At 38.2% G+C, this 22,890-nt stretch overlaps 2 protein-coding genes across 5 annotated transcripts in view; both read right to left on the reverse strand.

The window, feature by feature from the left end:
- The window catches only part of LOC114871772 (diacylglycerol kinase 1), a 56,280-nt gene extending 39,991 nt beyond the window's left edge, over positions 1–16,289 (reverse strand). For 2 of the 3 annotated variants that reach the window (XR_003788641.2, XM_029178102.2), the window contains exon 1: positions 16,036–16,277. The gene's annotated coding sequence lies outside the window, so the exon portion shown is untranslated. Of the gene's footprint in view, positions 1–16,035 lie in introns of all 3 variants that reach the window. The other variant, XM_046288388.1, reaches the window with a different exon arrangement.
- Positions 16,290–17,313: 1,024 nt separating this feature from the next.
- Positions 17,314–22,482, reverse strand: LOC114881954 (steroidogenic acute regulatory protein-like). Of its 2 annotated transcripts, XM_029198838.2 has the most exons (12): positions 22,250–22,482; positions 21,238–21,297; positions 20,648–20,928; positions 20,493–20,573; positions 20,296–20,373; positions 20,167–20,220; positions 19,957–20,089; positions 19,662–19,876; positions 19,440–19,595; positions 19,268–19,372; positions 18,973–19,145; positions 17,314–18,894 (listed from the first exon to the last, which is right to left on the reverse strand). In XM_029198838.2, exons 3-12 carry the CDS (start codon positions 20,888–20,890, stop codon positions 18,693–18,695), a joined length of 1,440 nt encoding a protein of 479 aa, XP_029054671.1. In that variant the 5' UTR covers positions 20,891–20,928; positions 21,238–21,297; positions 22,250–22,482; the 3' UTR covers positions 17,314–18,692. The 2 variants fall into 2 exon arrangements, with proteins under 2 accessions (XP_029054671.1, XP_029054670.1); XM_029198837.2 differs by lacking the exon at positions 21,238–21,297.
- Between the last annotated feature and the right edge of the window lie 408 nt (positions 22,483–22,890).

The raw sequence follows: 22,890 nt of genomic DNA on the forward strand, positions 1-22,890 counted from the left end.
ATTGAAAACGACAATTGTATTGTTGAAAAATTAACAGTTTTAGATTTCGTTGTGTTTTAAGATACATACTTTGTTTTATCTCTTTCCACGAGCTTATAGTTTGATAAGAGTTCTGAGCGATAGTGTGCGAAGTGAAAAATGTATCGAGAAGTGGTGATATAATTCACAGTCGAAAGATATCGTTCACGTTCCTCTGCGAGTGCAGAATCGAAAAAGGAGCTCGATATTCAATGCTTGTACCTTCTCCCTTAACCTTTACAGCTGCCTTCGATTGCGCATTGTTCGCATTCGTCGCACCCCGTCCATTCTTTACGACAGAATCTAATCAAAATTTTTTCCAACACTAGCTACCTTACGAAAGTGTCAATTTTCCACCTCCGAAGGTAGCTGAAAATGATCAACATTCATAAAACTACTATATACAAAGAATAGAAAATTCATGAAATTAAAGTTTCGGAGAAAATATGGTAATTCGAATGAATTTTCCAAGCGGAAATATCTCATTTCTCATAGACGATCGATATAAGAAGAATGGATCGCGAAAGATAAAGAAGCGTGTACGCGCGAGCTCCATTTTTCGAGCTTATTGCCAGCGGACGCGAGCCGAAAGGCGAATCAGCGCCGAGGAAATTTACGATCTCCCAGCCGTAAAGCGATTTAACGTTGCTCGAACGTTGATACTTTCTTTTTTCCCACGAAAGGTCCACCGTGGAATTAGGTGAAGTATATAGAGAGGTTCCTACTATAATCAGGAGGAACGATAAGGGTTGAATGTGGGTCGAGGGAGGTAGGGAAAGCTCCTTCCAACCCGTTCGATGTCCTAATCTAGAGAACTTGCTCGATTTAGAGAGACTACTCGATGAAATGTTACATTTGAATCGAATGAAATTCAATGAAATATTCTTGTAACACTCGGTGTGACAATATTTTCATAAGATTTTATTGAACAGTGTAAATTACAGTGAACTCGAACGATGTACTTCAAATTTCCGTATAAATTATACTCTCTTCGCGTTTTAATGGACTGCAATTAGTAGCGTAAAGACAAGTTCAAAGACGCACCCCCCGCATGCATTAGCGAAATCCTCCATGGTCGTTCAAAGTTTCAGGAACTCGTTAACACTCTGACTAGCACTGTAGAATTACCCACGTCTAACGTTATTCGAGATAACACGGATTATTAACAATATCAAATAATCATTCTTCAACTAAGAATAGAGATTACAGAAACGATTAAAAGCGGCTATTTCCAAACTTGTCAAGAATATCGACTTAATCGCTCATCGAATTCTCATTAATCAACCCTAACGATGACCACCTCTCAAGCCCAGCTTACACTTATCTTTTTTATCTAAACGGTGCGAACGATTTTCTTCGGATTCCAGTTAGTCGATCCGTTTATCGCCGCGAATGTTTCTAACCGGTCTAGAGTTTCAATCTTCAGCGGGCAAATGGGAAATCACGAGGGACCTCGTCCAAAATTGGCCAATGGTAGAGAAAGACAAAAAAAAATAGGAAATCGTGGTACACGACAATAGGAGAAAGAAGGCGAAGAACGTACGACGAGGATGAAGGGATACAGATAAGGGATGTTCAGAAAGGAAGTAGATATTCGGCTGGGACGCGTTTATCTCCACGAGGAAACTTCTTTTCTCACCCTCTCCTCTCTGCTTTTCTCGCGTCGAGTTAAACCAAGCACGTTCGATCTAATGTTTTCATCTGTTCCTTTTCGTCTCGTCTCCTCTCGTCTCGTCTCTACGAGACTAGACTGTGAGAACATTTCGAATCTAGTCGAACAAAGAGGGCCTCGAAAATTAAATGATTCTGTACTGCCGTTAACAATTGCAATTGTGTAGCTGTTGCGAAATAGTATTTAAAATTTTATCAGTGAATCGAGAGCTAGCTAGGGAAAATTTCGAAGCAGGGGATGTTGTAACTGGTAATTCTGTAGGAACTCTGGAATATAATCCCATGTAATATCTTTTTGGGGTAGGAAAAGAAATATGATAAAATAACGAGAGCTATAAATTTCACGAGATATGCGGAAACGAACCTATGGTTTTTAATGAAGATTAAAAAAGCAAGGTTGAATTACGAAAGAGAGAAACATCGTCATTTCTGAAAGTAGTTTTACGTCATCGTTCACGGTTCGGGATCTTCCGTTTTGTTAGGTCCAAAAATATTTCGCTGCTCTATTTACCCTCAATTTACTGTTTTACGTCGATCGTTAGTCGTGTACGTAAGTAAACGCGAAACTTCTCTTGCGCGCAATCGGCGTCAGGTCTTCCGTGAATATTGCCATTGTTTATACACCATTGTTCCTGTGCGTGTGTTCGTAACACAAAAGCTGCATCACGGGGAAACCGTTATTGTGTTCTAATCAAACGGTTGCTCGGCTGCTCGCGTCTCGACGTTTTGTAACGTGACTCGATTTTCTGTGCATCATTGGCAAAAACTCGAATTCCTACATGACTGACATTTTCGAAAATTACTCTCCGAATGATATTCTCGTAAAACAATGGCTTATCATTAGACCGTTCGGAACAGTTGATAATTTATCAAAAGAGAGAAAATAATTTTCCCTTTTTAAAATGCTATTTCCACGTGCATACACGTAAGCAGAATATAAAAAAAAACCGCGATCACGTAACATCGTCGATCAACTGGATTTACAACATTTTTCATTTTCCTGCTTTCTCGCGATATCGGCCGGCTCTTCCTGCTATCCGGACGCAAAATGGATTTATGAAAATGTCTGCGCGGATATATTTACGAATTATCCTCGCCGAGATAAATAGCTCGCGAAAGATAAATTCATGCAAGGGGAAAAAATAATATCTCAGGGAAATTTCTTCGAAATTCTTCGAAAATCGTTGCATTAAATTCGGATTCGGAGATGTTCGTTTCGCGTCCTCGAAGGCGCGAATCCGAATTCCGGAAGCGGTCGGTCGTCGACGTTAATTCCGGGCTGGACCGATTATTATGCGGCTGTTTCGTGAAATATCGCCGGCCCACGGTGTATCATTTAGCTCGTGGCACGTCCGAACGAACGCAATTAGCGAGATTTATAATTCTCCTTCGGGATTGTTTATCCGCGATGCTGGGAATAAAATGATGTACCGTTCGGGTCGGCTCTCCATCATCTAATTGGACAGCATGAATATCGCCGACGACCCGTATGCGTGATATTACAACGTGGCTGACTCGTTAACGCTTTAGATGAAAATAACCGGAGGATCATTCGTTACGATCTTCGGGGAAACAGCAATTTTTCTAATTATCAAAGTTATGGAAACTTCATCCCCGTTGGATATTAACCTTCTGACCTAATCCTGCCACTTAGATATCGCTATAACACCTACGACGATCTCAAACGCTGATAATATAATTTATTCAGAACATCGTACGACGTGTTTGCCCATCCTTAATGACACGAGAGAGGACGCGTCGGTGGTGGAAACGTGTCCATGAAATCCGAGAACATCAAACTAGGCGCATCAAGCAGGCTAAACACAGGGAAACTGAATCGACTCGAGAAATCACGGGCCTGTCTGACACGTACACGTCATTCCCCTCATCATCGTGTATGCATATGTATGCTTCTCTTCGGGAACACGCATCAACGCGGTCTGTCGATGGCGTAAACACGTCCGAAATTTCGAGCTACAAGTGCAACGAAGCGACTTTCCGAATTTGGTCATTCGATCCCGACGCCCATCATGCGCGATTCTTTGTTGTTTGCTTCGAGAAAAGAACCTTTTTCCCAAGATTCAACGAGGGAGACGTTGGAACGTTGAGAACCATGAAAGGACAAACGTCGACGGAGCTTCATACGCAATTCATCGAGGTTTGGCACGGATCCAACATGAATTTTCATCGTTTCCAACCACGTAATGATGTGAAGTACTGGAGCTTTTGGTCCAGTGATATTTGCAATTGGTGTTCTAAACGAATTCTCTCGGTAATTATGACTAATCATATCGATGGTTATTGCTTTAACCCTTTTTTTTTCCTTTTTATCGATAACTCACCCACCGCATTGGTAAAATAATTTTTAATCTCACCTTGAAATAATCACTTTTTATCACTGATGGTGGTAAACATGGAAATTTTGTGTAAATCTAATCATTTCACGCTACAAAATATCCGCTCTATAGAAAATTATAGTGGCATGCTCGAGGCAGCGAGCGTCTAGCCGAGGGTTTCGTACAATTTCGAAACAGAATGACCTATTCCCAACAGCAAGCTCAAACATTCTGGCTCATAATCCTTCACGAAGCACAGCAAACCTGATTAATATTTAAACGGAAACCACGAGCAGCGTGTTGCGGCCGAATGAATGATTAATCGTAGTTAGATACGACTCGGAACAATGAGAGTCAAAGAAAATTAATTAAAAGGGCCACAGAGGGATTGTACAAACAGGTGTAATTAGAAGGGGGAACGGGATAAAAAAGGTTCTTTTCATGGAATACGTTTTCCTAGTCGCGTGAGACGAGATTTTGCTTCTCCTTAGCTTTTCTAAGGAATACTTTCTTTCAGAATTTTCTTTTCGACGATTCCTGTAGCTTTTGTCGTGGGGAAACAATGACACCGGAGAGTGAATAGACGGTAATTTTCATAAAACAATAATATTTTCATTGGAACCTGAATTCTGCGTCCATGGAAACTGAGATGAAGATAATTTGAATTTTTTCCCTGACGTCTCATTTATTATACAATGACCGATGATAAAAATGAGTGTCAGAATGGGTAATTTCTTAAGAGGAAACGAGCAAGAAACCGTATTCAGAGGTGAAATTAAACAAGCTCTAACATTTGGTACCCTGAAATCGTTCTATATGCTAAACAGATCACTGAATAAATATCGTTAACATACAATGCCGTGAAAAGATGCGTCGCGGAGATATAAATTAAAAAGAAAGGTTAATAAATTCATACGAAATTTCTGCGGACGAAGGAGGTAGCTCGCGTGTCGAAAGGCTTTCAATTATTAATAGATTGTAGCTATATTTCTTGGCTCATTCTTCTCGAGAAAAGCGAGCGTGAAGAAAAAGTACTAGACGATAAATCGAAGGGAAATGTTTGTTACTTTCTGAAACAAAACGAGATCGAACGACAACTTGAATTTTCTTTCAATTCCCATCGTTTCGTGCATTCGACTGGCAAATCTCGGCCGCGGTAGAATAATGCTACCGAGCCAGAAACACGTGAATACGTGATGCAAATTTAAGGAAACGCTCGTGGTGTTCGCGTATGACGGGGCCGTTTTAAAGAGCCAATTAAAAAGCGCGGACGAAATCTAACAGAGTTGCAAACTTGAACGTGCAGCCTAAGAGAGGCTGTGAAAGGGTCGTAATTCTTCGCGGTTTAACGAGCATGGCCAGAAGCGAAATTTCAAAAGCTTCAGCTCATAATGAACCTGCGCGCGCTGAAATTGCCATTCCTCCCGCGGAACGCGACTACCGACCAATTTGCTTAAAGAACCGTCGTTAGAACACAGAGTTCCTGAAAATATCCGTGAGCTTCAAAGTTACGTTCTACCTCGTGACAATCGCTTTTAACTGCGGGGCAACTTGCTGCTTTCAATTTGAATTGCAGTGAGTTCAGTCAAAGCTCAAAGGGTGACCCGCGAGTCGCCGACTTTGCGGACGGATTTCACGGAATTTAGGGTACAAGGCGGAGGGTACAATTTCTAAGTACACCGTGCGTCGCCGACTTTCCGGACGGATCTTTGGTATCTATAGGGAAGCACAGAAACTCGGTCACTGAAAGAAGATCTTCTAAGTTTCCTGTCTGCTCGAGAAAGGCAGGAAATGAAACAGAAAGCCACGAATCCAAGTACGTCGCGAACTCTTTCGACAAGTTTCTGTATATCTATAAGAAAAGGATAGTACGTGTAACTGAGCGAATACCGAAAGAAAATCTTTTAAGTTTCCTGTCTCATCTATTCGAAGAGAAAGAAAAAGGAACCTCCGAGTTCTATATTATGCTGAGCATTCTACTTTCCTCAGGAAAGTCAATATCGAGGAAAATAATGTTTAAATTTCAATTCAGACGACTCATTCTCCATTATCATTGGATTTATTCGTCTGGAAAAATCTCATTTGTCTATAGAATGATACTTCTAAACGACGTATAGTTATTTCTTTCCATAGCAATTGCTGTGTTGTAATGATTAATCGAAGTTCAGCAGGAAAAGCTGATTCACTTTCAATCAATGAATATTCTTGTTGGCGTAACGGCGTGACTTACAGCTCGTTAGGAACTTGTTCGTATCATGTTCGAGATTGGCTTGCGTGAAGTTTGATTGCTTTCGAAGTTCTCTATACCATGGTATACATGTTGGTATCGTGGAAAATCAGCTGCGAACAGGCATTCCATTTCTTCCATTTAAATCAATACGATCTTGCCGAACGATGTTACATCGTACTCGAGGCGTAAACGAACGGAATATGAAAACCTGGAAAATCCTTGAAGCTCAAAGTTTAAAGTCGTTTTAACGGTAAATCGTGTTACCATAAACGGACATAGATTAAACACGTAGCAAGTTTTACGATATAATCTCCCGAGTGTACCGCTGCGCGACGTTTATGCATTTTGTCGTATACCCCTAGGACTTTACTTCGTAATAAACTACACAAGTGCTGTCCAAGTTAAACTTCAGGGCTTAGCAACCTTCTCCGATTCTGTCTCCGTCAGTATTGTGAAGGAACCATGAATTCTGTTGGGTTTTACCGGAAGGATGCATAGCGTGTACGATGCCTACTTAAAATAAGACAAGATGGTTTCGAATCCTGACGATTCAAATTGTAAATAAATATTTGAAAGTTAAAAATGTTGAAATTTCATTTTACAATGAATTCTAGGGTACAGAGTATAGATCCTATCGGACGCACGGTACAAGAATGAAAATATTACTTTCCAATAACGTTCGATTACATAATCCTCTATAGATATAATGTATAACGTGTCAATGGATTGATACAAGGTCCCGAAGCGTTCGAAGTCTGTGTCAAACGATAGAGGAGATATGACATGGGGACCGCATTATTAGCGACAGGAAGCACAGGTTACATCCTCAACCCAAATCCCCGTGGAAGTTTCGTCACTCGATGCTGGGAGCTCGTTAAAGTGACGCGACCTATCTCTGGTATGAGACTTTCGGGCGATTGCATTAGTTACTATACGGCGAGCAACGATAGGGGAAGGTACGCGGTGTTCGCCCGATCGAATTATATCGTCACAGCTCGAATGACTCGAATCTCTGGCGAGAATTAACGCGTCGTGCACCGCTTCGCGAGATTTTAGTTTTCGAAGCTCTAACCAGAATCGTTTCGTTTCGAGCCGATTCGTTCACGCGAATCCTCCGCAAACTTTCCTCCAGCTTATCACTTCGTTTGAAACTTTTCGGCTAATCAGTGGAACGAGCAAACGATGCGGAGAAACAACGTTAGCGGAAAAACTACGACACAGCTTTGTTTCTAACAGGTTGATAAAACGAGAAGTTGAAACGAAAAGGATTTTCTTTTTCTATCGATAAATTTTTCCCGAATTCTATTAAACTCGAGGGAAACTTGAATGCAGTTTCATTAGTTATCCGAAGTTTACCTGAAGCATCGTTTAAACAATGGAATGCCTCTTTATTAGCAGCGCGCAACGGAGACAAGTATCGATAAGCTCGAACGGAGACCGCTACAACGCGTTAATTGTTGCATGATAATTAATTACGGTCAACGTAATCATAGCAGCACCGATGTGGTTCCCTGCAACCGTTACCTCTGGAAAATCAAGCATTCAACCGGAGAAATTTCAGCCGCATTTGCGGCTCGTAATGCAGAATTGAACGTGTTGTAATGTTCGATTTAATCTCGATACGTTTGCGGCTGACGTTGCAAATGAATTTAATTAAAATTTCCCTTTAATCCATTCCTACAGCAATTACGTCTATTTTAAGAGAGAGAAGTTTCTGTAGATAGTAACCGAGGCTATTACGCGATTAGCATAACCAATGCGGATCGTAACACGGAATTAACGTTTTCCTCGTAGGGTGATGAGATGCACTTAAACAGTTTACGGTTACCACTGCCATCGACGAAATTACGTAAAGTTATCAGAGTTTCCTATAACTGTTCACTCGGTAGAATTAAAGTGTCCTCCCACAGCAACTAAGGGTTTCAAGTTTTCAACGAGATTTTTAAGTATTTCGAAAGAGGACAAAGATTCCCGTTATTGAATGGTAATGTTCGATCCCGCGGGATAAACTTCGCATTGGCTACAACAAATCGAAGCCATCGGGAGAAGCCGACTTATCGAGAAAAATTTGATTCAACTGCAAAATAGTTTTCAACTTTCATTTCGTCCAAGACCGCAGGAATTCTGGAAACCGTAGAAGAAGAGAAGAATCGATGTCCCGGTGAAAATAATTCTCAACGCTTCTTCTCTTGGGATTATTCCGACGGTCTATGGCATTTGTTTCTAATTCAACGAAGTAAGTTACTTTTAAATGGAGAAAGAAGTTGAGAAATTTGCTTAAGAGATCTGTCGTTCGTGTAAGGGCGGAGGTAAACGGGCGACAACGAGCAGAAGTAAGGAGGAGAATAATAAGGAAGTGGGAACAGACGGAGGAAGTAGGCGGTAAACATCCACGCATCAATTCCAATAACCGTAACTCGACGATTCCCTTCCATCGCCGTAACGCGTTTCATCCCATCGGCCGATATCCTCGTAACTCGTCAACACACCGCTCTTCCGAGTAAATTTCCTCGCAAATCCACTTGTATCCATTTATCCCCGCCCCCTCAACGATATCCATATCGCGTCCCACGCGATGTAAAACGATCGATCAAGATTTCCTCGAACGCGAATGGCCAAGGAGACGAGTATCACCAAGAAATGATACGCTTCTGCTTCCGACTAAATGTATCCTTCGATCATAGCTACTCGATTTATAGGGTTCATCGCTTCTGATCCTCCTTATCAATAAGGGGTTAGACCACTTTTCAATTTTGAAAAAATTGAAATTTTTTTTTGTTTAAAAGATGCTTAATTTCTTAAAAATGATATGGCAAGAGATTATGGGTGGAAAAAATCTCTAAGTACTCGAATTTCGAATTCTGGCGCAGCAGACCAGGAGGGACTGCATTTTTCAAACTGGGCGGACTCATAAATTAAACAGATCATCACCAATCGATTAAAAAATTTAACAGTATATTCAAAATTAAATTCTCTATCGAACTACATAGGATTTTTTCATTATATTGCATAGTTCTTTTGTTATAAATAATTTTCTGGCGATTTTTTTCTTGAAAAATACACCAATTTTGCAAAAATCAATATATCAAAAAAATCCTACGTAGCTGTTCTCATATATAATCGAAAATATTTTGGTTTTTTATCCCAAGTTAAAAATTAAAGGAGCTGCTGGTCCGGCCGTTTAGCCCAACAATGCTGCAGAGCCCATATTTTGATTTGAATTACTATACAAAAATTAATTTTTAAAGTTTATTAGTTGTAAAATGAAGGCAAGCTTTTTTCTTATTAAATTCCCAAAATATGCCTATTTTTTCTTGCTCTAAGGCCTAACCCCTTAAACTAACGAAATTGAGGAGAATAACAGAGATCGTAGTGGCAACAAATAATTTTTTAATTCTGAAAATTACTTCTAATCTTATCTAGCGTTCTGGGTATCTGCATAAAGGCGAAGAGTGGCTTGCAATCGACGATGAAACGTCGCCGAGGTGGAGTGGCCGGTCTGAGTGGCCACTTAAAATCTTACGGTGACGGAAGCTTCGTACCGTCTCCGTAAATCGAATAAAATTATCTCTTCGAGACCCGGTGACAGAGGGAATTTTTGAACAAGGAATGGGGAAGCTTGCGACTTCGACAAGAAATCGAATTGTACGACCGAGAAATCGATCCAAGACGAAACTAATTGTAAATTATCTCTACTTGTTTAATTTCAATCTTGAAACGAGTGTTAGAGAGAATCGGAGTAAACCGCGAATGATATATAAATCCGCGTATCAAAATTCCATCGACGTGACATCGTTCGTCAACGTGTTAATAACCGCAATCGAATGTATATTCCAGTCTATCAGCATCAAATACGCTTAGTTGATGGCGCACAATCGAGCCAGCCAAGGGAATCAATAAAATGTCGCACAATGTATTTTCCCAATCCAGCGGGCGCAATTTAAGTACCACCATTGTCGAGCAACTGGCCGCGTTGCAGCATACAAATGCGAATCAAACGTTTTGGCTTGATTTACAATTAGGCACAACCGGTTCACCCTCGCCGATCGATCGTTCTACGAACGTGAAACACCGAGTACGATTAACCCGCTCGAAAGATATCGAATCGGTGTTTGATTGTACCGTGATTATGGCGTGACCGGATCGTCTGTATAAATCATGCTTCATTGTGGCACAACGACCAGACGATATTTCATAAGTGAACGATTGTTGGTGTGCACGAATTTGATCGCTTGTAGCGTGATCCAAGAGGGTGAAACGCAATCGGGAAGAAAATACTGATAAAATTGGAAATATTTAGCCGAAGAACTTGTATTTATTTCCCGTTACATGACTGTCCTATCGATAAAAATTTGCTGAGAAATCGTTCGAGAGGCAGAGCACAGTTCATTTTGCAATTTCTTCCTTCGTTATTTATCTCTGTCGACGGTGCAATGTCTGAAAATACGAAAGGCAGTGCACGTGGGATACGATAAAATTAACTTTCGAACTAATATCTTGGCAACCGACGACTTAGATCGCTGGAGGACCGAGGAAAATACAGCTTATTGCGGTACTCGCAAGTGTAACTGTACAACGACGCGCTTTAAAGATGTTATGAGATAAACTTCCGCGATAAATGACTAACAGAGGCACGATATCAGACCGGTTTTTGGCACGGGTATTTGCGAACCTATTCCACTTCAGTTATGATAACATTTTCTAGCGTCAAAAAACATAGTGAATTGTATTTACACTGTTCCAAGTTTATTTTCGAGACTGATGAATTTTCATGAAAATCAAGAACGCTCGAAATTGTAACACCTTGGTGACTTTATAATAATTGTGATACAAAATTGAAATATTGATTTGATTAAAATATCCAACAAAAAAAAAAAGAAATTCTATCCACATCGTTTCGAACGCTCGGCGGGCTTTAAAAACTGCAGAATTTCATCAGGAATTCAATTTATTTTTTTGGGCGACGAGATTCCGTGGAATTTAACGCGACGAAAGGAACGTGAGAAATGTTTTGGGAATTGAACCGTTTCGGATCGAGACATGTGCAGGGAAAGACACGCGTTCGATTCGTCGATCAAAAGGTTCGATCGTTTTCAACGCCTACATACGTCTCGAGATAACAGGAGGGGAATACAGCTGCAACGACGACGAATAAACACGATACAGGGAAACGGGCGAATAACGTGTCTGGCAAGGTTTCAAAAGAAAAATCTACGCGATGCAATCAGAACCCTTAAAGTTGTACGAGACAATCGATCGATAAATACCTATATTGCCTTTACCGCAAAATTTATTGTCAATTTCTGAACAAATGAATCGTAACGTTTCGATTCTTCCCGCTTTACGATAGATAAAATAGAGATATTTTATGGAAAGTAATAAGAAACGCATTGTCTGACTTATGGCTGACCTATACTGGTCCTCGTCTGACCTATCACTGATCTATACTACTTACTCCGTAAAAAAGCGGTAAGGCGCGAAATGAATACATTTTTCGGAATAAAAAGGCATAAAACAATATTACAAATTAGTCTATATTATAATATTAATCATAATTTATACTTAAACACTGCTGTAACTAGAATTTTTATCTGAAGGATGTTACATTATCTAGTGTTTTGTGTTGCTTAATTCCAACACAATTTTTATTTACAATTTCACAAAAATAAAAACTTCATTCGACTAAAATATACAGTGAGAGGCAAAATAGAATACCTCGGTTAAAATTGGACTAAATACCTTGAAGTTTTTTAAGAAACTATTAAAATTAGAATTTGTGGAAATCGTGAAAAAAAATAGTGAATGGCAATTTTTCAACTTTTGTGAAAAACATGACTAGTTTCGTTCTTAGATGAAAAGTCGCGATTTTCGGAAATTTTAATTACTTATAACTTTTAAATTTACGTTGATTGATCTCGATGAAATTTTCAGCATACACATAATTTATCTGAATCTGCAAAAGACATATTTTAAATTTTCATTATAGACACACATAAAAGAGTTGAAAAATTACCATTCACTATTTTTTTATACGATTTCAACAAATTGTAATTTTTTAAGTGAATTAATTTTAATAGCTTCTTTTAATAGTCCAATTTTAACCGAGGTGTTCTATTTTGAACAGTGTCTACTCACTTCTGCCTCTCACTGTATATTCCCAATAAGAATTTATAAACTAACAAATCTGTCCGCTTATTTCTCTTAACGACACAAGTTGTCCTGGTGTGTTCTACACAATTAGCATTAATCTCACGGACAACCACCAGGGTAACTTTAAACATAGTTGAAGTTCCATTAAAGTTAAGGTCAGCTTGATCGCCGGTGTCCACCGGTTGACACGTTCGGACACGCGTAACAAGCTGAAAGTTAGCAGGACAGAACAGGCGACGACAGTGAGTTGGCTCGCAACGCTGCTTTCTACAGGTGGTCGGTTGGCATTCACGATGTCAATGGCTCGTGCTCGAATATACCCGCGACAGCCTCGTTACGAAACTCTTGGCAAGAGACCGCGTGATATCCGAAACAGCCTGGCAAAAAGTTCGTGGCGCCGCGTTAACGATTCGAACTCTAACGAAATTTCAGGCGACCGTATAAGGGAAAAAGGCAACGAGGGAAAGTTCGCAATTTTCGCTCGGAAACGTTTGCTTCGACTTTCATTAAAGCAGCAATCAATTTTCAAACCGATCACCGATTCCATGGAAAAACGCTGGAAAATTGCAGATCAATATTCGAAAGGAGAAAGAATAAAGAAAAATTCGCGATTGCCACTGGGGTAGCAATCAATGTTCGAACTCGATTAACAATTCCGACGAGATACGGCAGAAAATTCGAGGAAAATATTTAAGAGAGAGAGGAATAAACAGCGAGGAGGTTGCTTGATTCCCGAATAAAGTGATGTCACACGAAGAAATGTTTATTTTGAATATAGAAGGGATTTCGTTCTCCGCCGGGGTAACGATCAATGTTCAGACTGATCAGGGGGATTAAAGGACGTAAGATCGTTGCAAAACAAACACAACATCGTGGCTGGACTGACATCGATCACGAAACAGTAGCTCGTTCATTCGAGCCGCAAATTAAACCAGCTCCGTCTACGAAACGTCGATCGGACGTCTTCTTTCCGTTCGCAAATAAACATCGACGGGATTTCGAATAAATCTCAGGGGGTGGAGCGATAGAAAAAGATTCCGAAAATAAAAATGACCATGTTGCAGATGTATACGCGAATTCCAAATGAAAAGATAAATTGTTAATTAAGCACGGAACGGTTGTTTGAAACTTTCTTCGTTCCACCATCGACGTAATTCCATGTTCACGATGGTTCTTGGTCACGAGTCCTGTTTTCGCACGTTGAACACATGGAAAAGGGATGAAAACGGGCGACACAAGCCGAACTTGCGTGTCGCTATGGTAACCAACCTACGTTGGTTGACCTTCGCTAGGGGATGATGTTGAGGGAAAACAGTGGAAAAGAGAAAATAGGGAAAAAAGTGTGACAAAGGGAGAAAGACGTGGAAGGAACAAAGGGGACGGAGAAATTGAGGGCAATGTTGAAAAACTTCTTTACAGCTCCAACAGGAAATTTTCAACTACCCTCCGTTCCCGGAGGCTTTGTTAACCACCTTGGATGGCATTTAGAAAATAATAATTGCTTCTGAAATAATATTGCTTTCGATATAAAAGAAGGAAATTAACGGTACGAATGCGGAAATTGGAAATGACAGGGAAGATACACAGGGAATGGAAGCAACGAGCGTACAAAAGCTACCAATAGGATTTACGAGAAATAAAAAAGAGAAAAGAGGATATGCAGTGAAAGATTGAAGATCCACGTAAAGATTGCTTTGAAGACGACAGCATAACAGGCGACTCAAAGGATTAGCAACGTTGGAAAAGTACATAAAATTTTTATACGACTTTTGTTGCTCTCTTTTCTGTCCTCTTAAGTCTTTGATCCCTCCGGCTAGACTTCCGTCAAGCTTCTGATTAATCGCGAAGCGGCTTCCGGTTGACAAGAATCTTATCGTGACGCTTGGATTACATCATCTAATTATCAGAGCAATTTTTACCATTTTAATTACCAGTTTATGGAACGACGAGGGGTAGAAAGCGTCGCTGAGAAATTTTGATGATTTCGAAAGATCAAAAGTGAAACTGCAAATGAGAAATTATTCTCGAAACGAAGAAAAGGTGGACGTTCTATACAAGTTGGTCGACCAACGTGGCACGATAATTTAACGGGAACAAACGCCCGTAACTTCGAAGTCAGTCGTCACCTCCGTTTCCCATGAATTTCGTTTTATCGCAAAACGCTCGTAAAATCGCTAAAATTAGCTAACATAGTATCACGCTCCTTTCGAGCGTCTACATTTATTCCTGTTCCCGGTAGCCCGGCGATATAACCATGGCAATGTTCGGAATAGAAACAATATCGTCATACGGAAATTGGGGTAAGGAAGGAAAGGGATTTTAGTGCGTATGCTTCTTCGATGATTTAGGGGAAGAAAAACAGGGGAGCGAATCAACAACCTGTTGGAACGTATCAGGACGTTTCATAAATCTTCGCGTCTGTTTAGGTAAATTTTATTCAACGGAAAACGAGAAACATCGCGTCCCTTTTTCCTTTTTCTAATATTGGAATCTTAAAGAATCTTGGATTTCAAGAAATAAATTAATCGGATACCTTAAACTTCCTTCCTAATATCTTCATCTGCTATTCGAAAATTAATATTTACAAAATTTTACGTCGAATTATTTTTGCAAGGATGGTATAATTACTAAAAAAAATATTGGATGGCTGAACTGCGCGGGGATTCGTTAAAACGAACGGGAACGAAAAACTTTTCCTCCTCGACGTTCAAACTTCTTTCAAGAGGAAAAGACGACAGGAACTAGTTTCAAACAAAGTTACCTCAAAACGGAAGTGCACGTACAAAAAGGAAGGATGTTACTTTTCCGACGATAATGCATTCGAAACCGCGAAATCCTGTCTTTCTTAAGGAAAAAAGAATATTGTACCATAATTTCTTGCTTACTCGTAAGCTTTGTTTTTAAATCTAACTATTCTTTAAAGTTGTTATTGTGTTATTTCCTATCATTGTAGGATTTACCTTTTTAAATATATATATATATATATATATATGTATATATAGATGCGTATTTGCTGGATTCGGAAGGTCGAAGGTCAAAAGGATCTCACCCGAAGGATCAGAGATAGATATCGAAAGCGCGACCTCGATAAGACTTGAGGCGCATAAACCAGAAAGGAATAGCGGAAGTTACAAGTGGAGATTTATCGAGTGTCTGTTTCGTTTGATTTCCGAATCGAACACTTATTGGGTTCAGAAATCCGTTTGTAAAAGTCCTACGTTTCCTCAACATATTTTAACCTTTTGTAACATAATTCTATCAATTTTCAAAACAAAAAAATACATAATGAATAATTGTTTTTAATTTAAAAAATTTAATCAAGGATACTGCACATTTGCAACATTTTTTAAAAGTGTGATTTTCATTAGATAATTTCATTTATAATGAAGTGTGCAACTTATGGTTGGAAAAAATACTATTTGCAATAAAATACAACAAAAGGTTATGAACCGTACTTTCTGCACTTGAGAATCTGTCATGTGGTCGCATTTTTATCGACGCAGTTTACTTAAGAATCCACGAAAATTGTTACCGGTAAATACACGAAACAAGTAAAAATGGCACAAATTATCGTAAACGAATTCGCATATTAAATGAAAGAAATAATAAAAGAGAATTATTCAAACTCACCATTTCTGCATCATCCCGTCGTTGACGCTTCGGCGCGTCCCTTACGTTTCCGGCATCGTCCTGGACCAGTGTCGCTTCCGTTGGGATGCAAAGTGCAGTTGCAGTTTCACACGACAAAGTAAATGTCAAGTTCTCGTCACACCAATCGTTGACAATCGTTCTGAAAACTGATATAAAGTAATCGGAGCACACGATATTCGAACTCGACAGACGACCACAATTACCGATCCGCACACGCGTGAGGCGCGAGACCGACTGGCCATCTGGTACGGTCTCAGACCGTCGCGCCGGCGCAGGCGCCACCTGTTCTCCCGACTCCATGCATCGCCAGTGACTACAAATCCAACAAGACTGGACTGGTTTTGAATTTGTGCTTCGAGAACGAACGCCATCTGTTCCATCCTGGTATAAAAAGCAGGAACACTTCGCGCTGTAACAAAATTTAGCAGAAATGAAATAAATTGATTAAAATGGTATTTGTGTTTCACGTTCTGAAATAGCAATGTAGGTTAAAATCTCATTTTCGCGAGCTGCTCCTAATCCTAAAGATTAGGTAAAACAACAGGGAAGCAGAACTAATTTTGAATAGAACTCAGCATGAACTCTAAAAACAGATAAAACCGTTATGATACTGATAAAAATGCAATAATGTTCAAGAAATTGTTGATATAATGGGAAAGTAATTCAGATTTTGCTGTTCCAATTTCATTGTGAATTCGTGGGGGGCAAAAATTTTCAACTCGCGTATTTTTGAAGAAAACGCCAAATTAATGCCAAAAATCAGGAATCTAGATATCCCTTCGAATTGTCTTTCTGTTTTTTGTACTTTTAACACCCGAAAAATAATTTAATTTTAATATTTTAAGGTAATTTAATCTCACCTGTTGCAGACGCGTGCCAAACGGACGAAGCTTCGAAGAAGAATGACGTACTGTGTCACACTTCGCGCACTTAATCTATAACGACGAATCTGATTGGTCGAAACAGAGGACGCCGAGATGGGACGACTAATCACAGCCACTGATAGAAAATAAAAATTGCTTCAAAACTTTAATACTAATTGTAACGGAACGTTCATATAATAAATACCAAAGAAAAAATCGAATAATGTACATAATAAAAATAAGTAATAGAAGGGAATTGAAGAATGGATGGAAATTTTAATTCAGAAATAAATAACCTTAATTAAGTTGAAAAAGCTAAATCATTTTTTAAAGTACGAATTATAAATAGAAAGCTTTTAAATTATTGTACATTACTATGGAACAACATCAATAATTTACAAGCAATCGTGTTTATTTAGGCCAATTTTAGAAAATTAAGTACATTATAATCGATTTTCAATAGGTACATCATTAATTTTATCGTTGTCCGTTCAAAGTCGCAATTCACTCGCACCTTCTATAAATTTAAAAATTAATTACATTACTAATTTTATTTAAATGAATCTACTAACGAACAAAAATATAAAACGTGACTAGTGAATCATGTAGTAATATGTACGTGCAAAGAAATATAACGCAGGAATGAAAGTAGATATAATGAATATACCAGGTAGTATTGGCTTGAAACAGAAATTACAATTTTATCAAATTATTCCAATATATATTAAATAAACAGAAAAAATATTACTCTTAAATATTATATAGATTACTTTTGCATATGTGAAACGTATTAAAAAAAAACATTTTTGATCAAATAAAGCTTAAAATACTAACAAGCACAAAAAATGATGTTTTATACATTCTTTGTATTAAATTATTTATATAATTATCTATTCGTTTTGCATGACATCTTTTTTTAAAATTATTTGGTACTTTTCTCCCAACATAACTGTTTACTTTGTACATATAATAATGAAACATTACGAAGACAATAATTAAATTTGGTGGAACATGTGAAATAACAATTTGTGTTAAGCACGAAACACTTATGCACATTGAGATATCTATAGCTAAATGGAAGTTCTGTAAATTCGGGATAATTAACTAAATAGATATGTTAGAAAACATATTTGTATAATAAATATCATTTTTTTCCTGTCATTTTACATTTGAAGATAAACAGTTTTTTATATTAGGAACAATGATAAGAGAATCCACATACTGCAAAGCTACATAGAATAATAAAACATTTAAATGCCACAATTATCATCAATACGCAATAGAAACATCTGTTGTGGTTTTATTAAAATAAAATTACTCAGGAATGATTTATAAAGAAACGATACAAAATTTATATCATATCCTATCGTAAGGTGATTGCAAAACATGATTCTCTTCCACGTTGTTTCACCAACTTAAAATGCTTCTGTCAGTTTAAAATATATCTTTCTTAACAATAGTACGTGTTTCGAACCTCGATGAATTTCTGTTTATGAAGTACAAAGTGTGTAAAAAAAGTCTTTTTCCATCGTTCCGCGAGTCTGTAAACTCTTCAACAAGAAACATGTACAGACTTTTTCTACATTTGTCATTCAATTTAGTCTAAATACATAACACATGAAAAACATTACAGAGACACCATGTCATGATTTTGTATTTGGTATTGCATTTCTCTCGAATCATTATAAAAGATTGAAATTGTTCTTGATTGCACAAATACATAGGGATGATTATGAAAGACCGTGGTTCGTTTCACCGAAACAAATGTTACACCTAAGCAAAAGTCTTTTGCATTTCGTCCACATAATTCCTTACATAAGATATGAAATCTACCAATGCAGCAGACATCGATTTGTCTACGAGTTTCTGTGGAATCCAGCCTTTTAAATTTGTATTAATAATCCACGTGAATCGGCAACTATTTGCTTGGCCAAGCAGCTCTTCCGCCGCCCAACAACTTATATTGTTTTCGGCTCTTAAATAAGAAAGTACAAAACATTTTTGACACAAGTCAAGAGATATTTTATATGACATAAGTTATTTTTAATCTTACCTAACATATTTATTACGATGTTGTACGGGGAAAGGCACCGATGTACCACTGCTAATATAATAATTACCGTACTGTGTACGATGTCTTAAAATAACGAAATCCCGAGCGCTAATAGTACCTCCGCCTTGAGGACCCGTTGCTTGGTAAATAATATCCGTATCCTCGTCTATATGCTAATGAAAAAAATTTCGTGAAAATAAATTATTTTAATTATTCTACTGTCACGTGCAACTCTTAGGCTCTCCCTAGACTAAAATAAGCCCATGTTCCACATATTAAAAAAACAAAATGTTACCAGTAATTTTTTCGATTCAACAACAAGTTTATTCCACGTCGGTAACGATTCAATGTCGTTGAATAATTGATCGGCAAGTACACTAGCAGGAGCCTCTACAAGTCCCTGTAAAAAGGGTATTAAATTATCCCGACATAATATGAAAACGAAACTCAGAACATTGAAAACTTACTACTATTTTAAAAATTTTCCCATCTATTTTAGGATGGTGCATATAAAATATAATATCACCGTTCGACAATATACTTTCGATCTGCCAATCTGTAGACAGTAATAAATCATGACAATTCTGTACCAACACGTTGGCTTTCCTCTTGTAGTCCTCTACCTAAATACAATTAAAAATTCTCGTCCATTTAAAGCACCCTCATAAACAATTAAGATTCGGGTGTACCATTTCTGGTGTGAGTCTCGGCAAAGGCTTCGAACCGAATGCTTCGTTCGCTCTCGCGCTTCCTGGTCTTCTTGAACTTTCGTCCTCGTGATCAGAGTGATCCGGTGAATCCATAGGGGTGAAAAATGTTCCCGTAGGTGGTTCGATGCTTGTATACTGGCGTGTCTCCGACGTGACGCCTCGTAAAAGCGGTTCTCTTTCGCTATTAGCGAAATCTAAAATCAGTATCAAACTTCTATTCATGATTGGAAAACAAAATGATTCTTTCTTTATAAAAAGCAATAATGTATCGTACGCCTAAGCCAATTTCTAGCATGCGTTTCTTGAGGTAACACGCGAATGTCGAAGAACCAAGCTTCCACCCAAGGCAATACGAAGGACGTAAGGATAAGAAGAACTTGAAATACTGGTTGACTGCATGTTGACCACTAGGGAAAAAGAGAATCATAACATAAGTGTTTCACTATCGAAATTCAATTTGTCAAACGTAGGAATGGAAACTTACATCGAAAAGAAATACTTTAGCGATTAAGAAGGCACAGGTCGTGGCAGTCGTCAACTAAAACAAATATCGTACCTCTTTTATAAAAACATAAACGGTACTAGAATATTCTGACGAAATTTTACCACTTACAGCTACGATGACCCAATGGTCCAAACGAAGCAACGCGTAGAAGAGCAACAACACCGTGAACCTGCAAATCGCTGCCATCTGAGAAGATGAAATCCGTAAAATCTCTCTGTTCACGTGGAACACGATGAAACAATTATCACGAATCGAGCGTGTTAACACGAATAATTACCTGATTAATCGTAATCGTATACACTTACCACTATATCGAACAAAGAAGTCTTTATGTGATAGTGGACTACTTGGTTCATGAAAGCCGATTCCAAGCTCTCGCCAGCGATCTAAAAATCATGATTACGATTAAGTACGAATACAATCGAAGATCGTTGAGGCGAAGGTGGACAGGATTATTTACCATCGTGCAAATCAGCCACATAAGAAATGTGAGCAGAATGTCGAAGGTGACGAAGAGGCAAAAGAAACGTCTGACGTTCGACATCCTCCCGTTTTGCATTGCGCCCGCGATAAGATCCTCGCTAAGAATGATATCCGGGGTTCGAGTTATACTTTGCTGAGTGTACGAGCTCCTCTGGGAGTTGAGAGAACCGGTCAACAGTGTCTCAGCTGCCGCTCTAATTTGCCTCTCGTCCTCTGCCATTCTACCAGCCTGCCTTTGATATCTGCGACGCCGATGGCCTGAAAAAATAAGAATTCAACACGGTTGGTAATTGCTATACGAAGATCGGTAGAGTTAGGTTACATGGACAATACTTATTGTTATGAAAACACACCAATTATCGCAAGTTTTTTTTCCTTTTCTTTTTCTGTTTTTTGACGCTGGAAACGATTGCATTGTGCCCGCGACGTTTCGCTATCTTAACCCTTAATGGTTAATACTACTATTAATATTAGGATTAGCAATTTTCTTTCTTTTTTTTTTTTTAAATATCTACATATCTACCGCGTACTTGATACGCGATAATAATAATAAATCAAAGATCTTACATTTTCAATGTTTCGGGATGACCTGGACACAGGGGTTGCATGTCGAATATTACTATATATCTATATGATAAAATACGGCTACGTCAATTTACGAGTAGATTAATTTTTGTACGACATATTTTAACAAAGAACACGAATTATAAAATTATCGCAAACACTTTTACAGGAATAACTGAAATGGGTTGATAAGGAAAATGGAAAAGTGGAATTTTTATAGCCGCAGTGCATAAGAGAAACATTTGAATGAATTCGATTTGTGTGAAAAGTGATTGTGTTTACATTCATAGATAAAAGCGTTAGATGTGTGTGCACTGATAAATGATCGATCAGTGTTACTAACGTACGAACAAAAAAAATGATCCAGCTTTTATATCTAAATAAGTAAAGAATATATTATCAAACAGGCGTAGATCACTTTATTGATGAATATAACATTAAAAAAAAAATCATTTTAACGATTAATTACAGACATTAAAGACAGGAATTTTATTGAGTCACATTTAATGAATTCTTTCGTTCAATTGATATACATCGTTTATTATAAATATAAAATAATAATGTTTTTTTTTATACAAGAGGAATGTATAAAGTGTATGGATCACAACAGCTGATACGGTCGATGGCCTAAACTCCTATACCAGTTTTTCGAAATACAGCCATTATAAAGTGAATCGTAGTCTTCTAGATCAGTGTATTCATATCGATATTTATAAGAATGATCTAATATAAATTAGAAAAATCAATGATAATGCGCTGATAACGATAGACCTCTCCTAGGATATCCGTTCAATTGACAGTAATGACATATTCTAACCTCAAATACAACCGAGATGCTTTCCATCTATTCAACATTAAAGACCGTTAATCTGTTGTACCATATCTTGAAGTAATTTTGTGGAAGACACCTTCAAATGGAATACATGTTTGTGTACATCGATAAGTATTAAACACAAAGGAGTTCGATCATAATAAAAAAGAACAAAGGTGCAGTGAATTGATGACTTTTGTTTACCGTTTAGCTCCTACGAATCCTCATAAATCCAATTGTGTTGGTAAAGAGCGAATTGTCAGTATATCGCACTCACGCATCATCCCGGGAGGAGCGATATTCAAAAAGATTCTTAATTTTCAATAGCACCACAAATATCACAATCGTTGAATGTAACAGGAATAAATATAAAGAAAATGCAGCTATGCATCTGCACGAGTTTCGAGTAAATTTTGCCTAGGAATGACGGTAGCGCCATACGAGAGAGCTGTGCATCGTGCCGTCTTCTTTACCGACAGTCTCACCTATGTTAATTTATTCGTAATATAAACATATCTGCGAATCGTATGTCCAAATGGGTACCAGATTAACATTCTGTGGGTCAGATGGAATAAAACGAGTACCCAGGAGATGATGTACAACCTCCAGTTAGAAAAAATTTGAGAACTACGATTTCGTTCATTTTTCACTCGCAAAAAACGTCAAAAACGTAAAACAGACCACAAATAAAGTTTCTCATTTTTGCTGTAGGGCGCAGTTCATTCGCAGCTCGTGTATGTGAAGCGGCCTCGACGCTTGCACCGTATTAAAATATTATATTAAATTGTGTGTTAGGTATCAAAAGTACAAAAAACAGAAGACAAAGTTGAAGAGAAGACCGGAGT

This window comes from Osmia bicornis, chromosome 13, assembly GCF_907164935.1.
Source record: "Osmia bicornis bicornis chromosome 13, iOsmBic2.1, whole genome shotgun sequence".
Classification (NCBI taxonomy): Eukaryota; Metazoa; Arthropoda; class Insecta; order Hymenoptera; family Megachilidae; genus Osmia; species Osmia bicornis.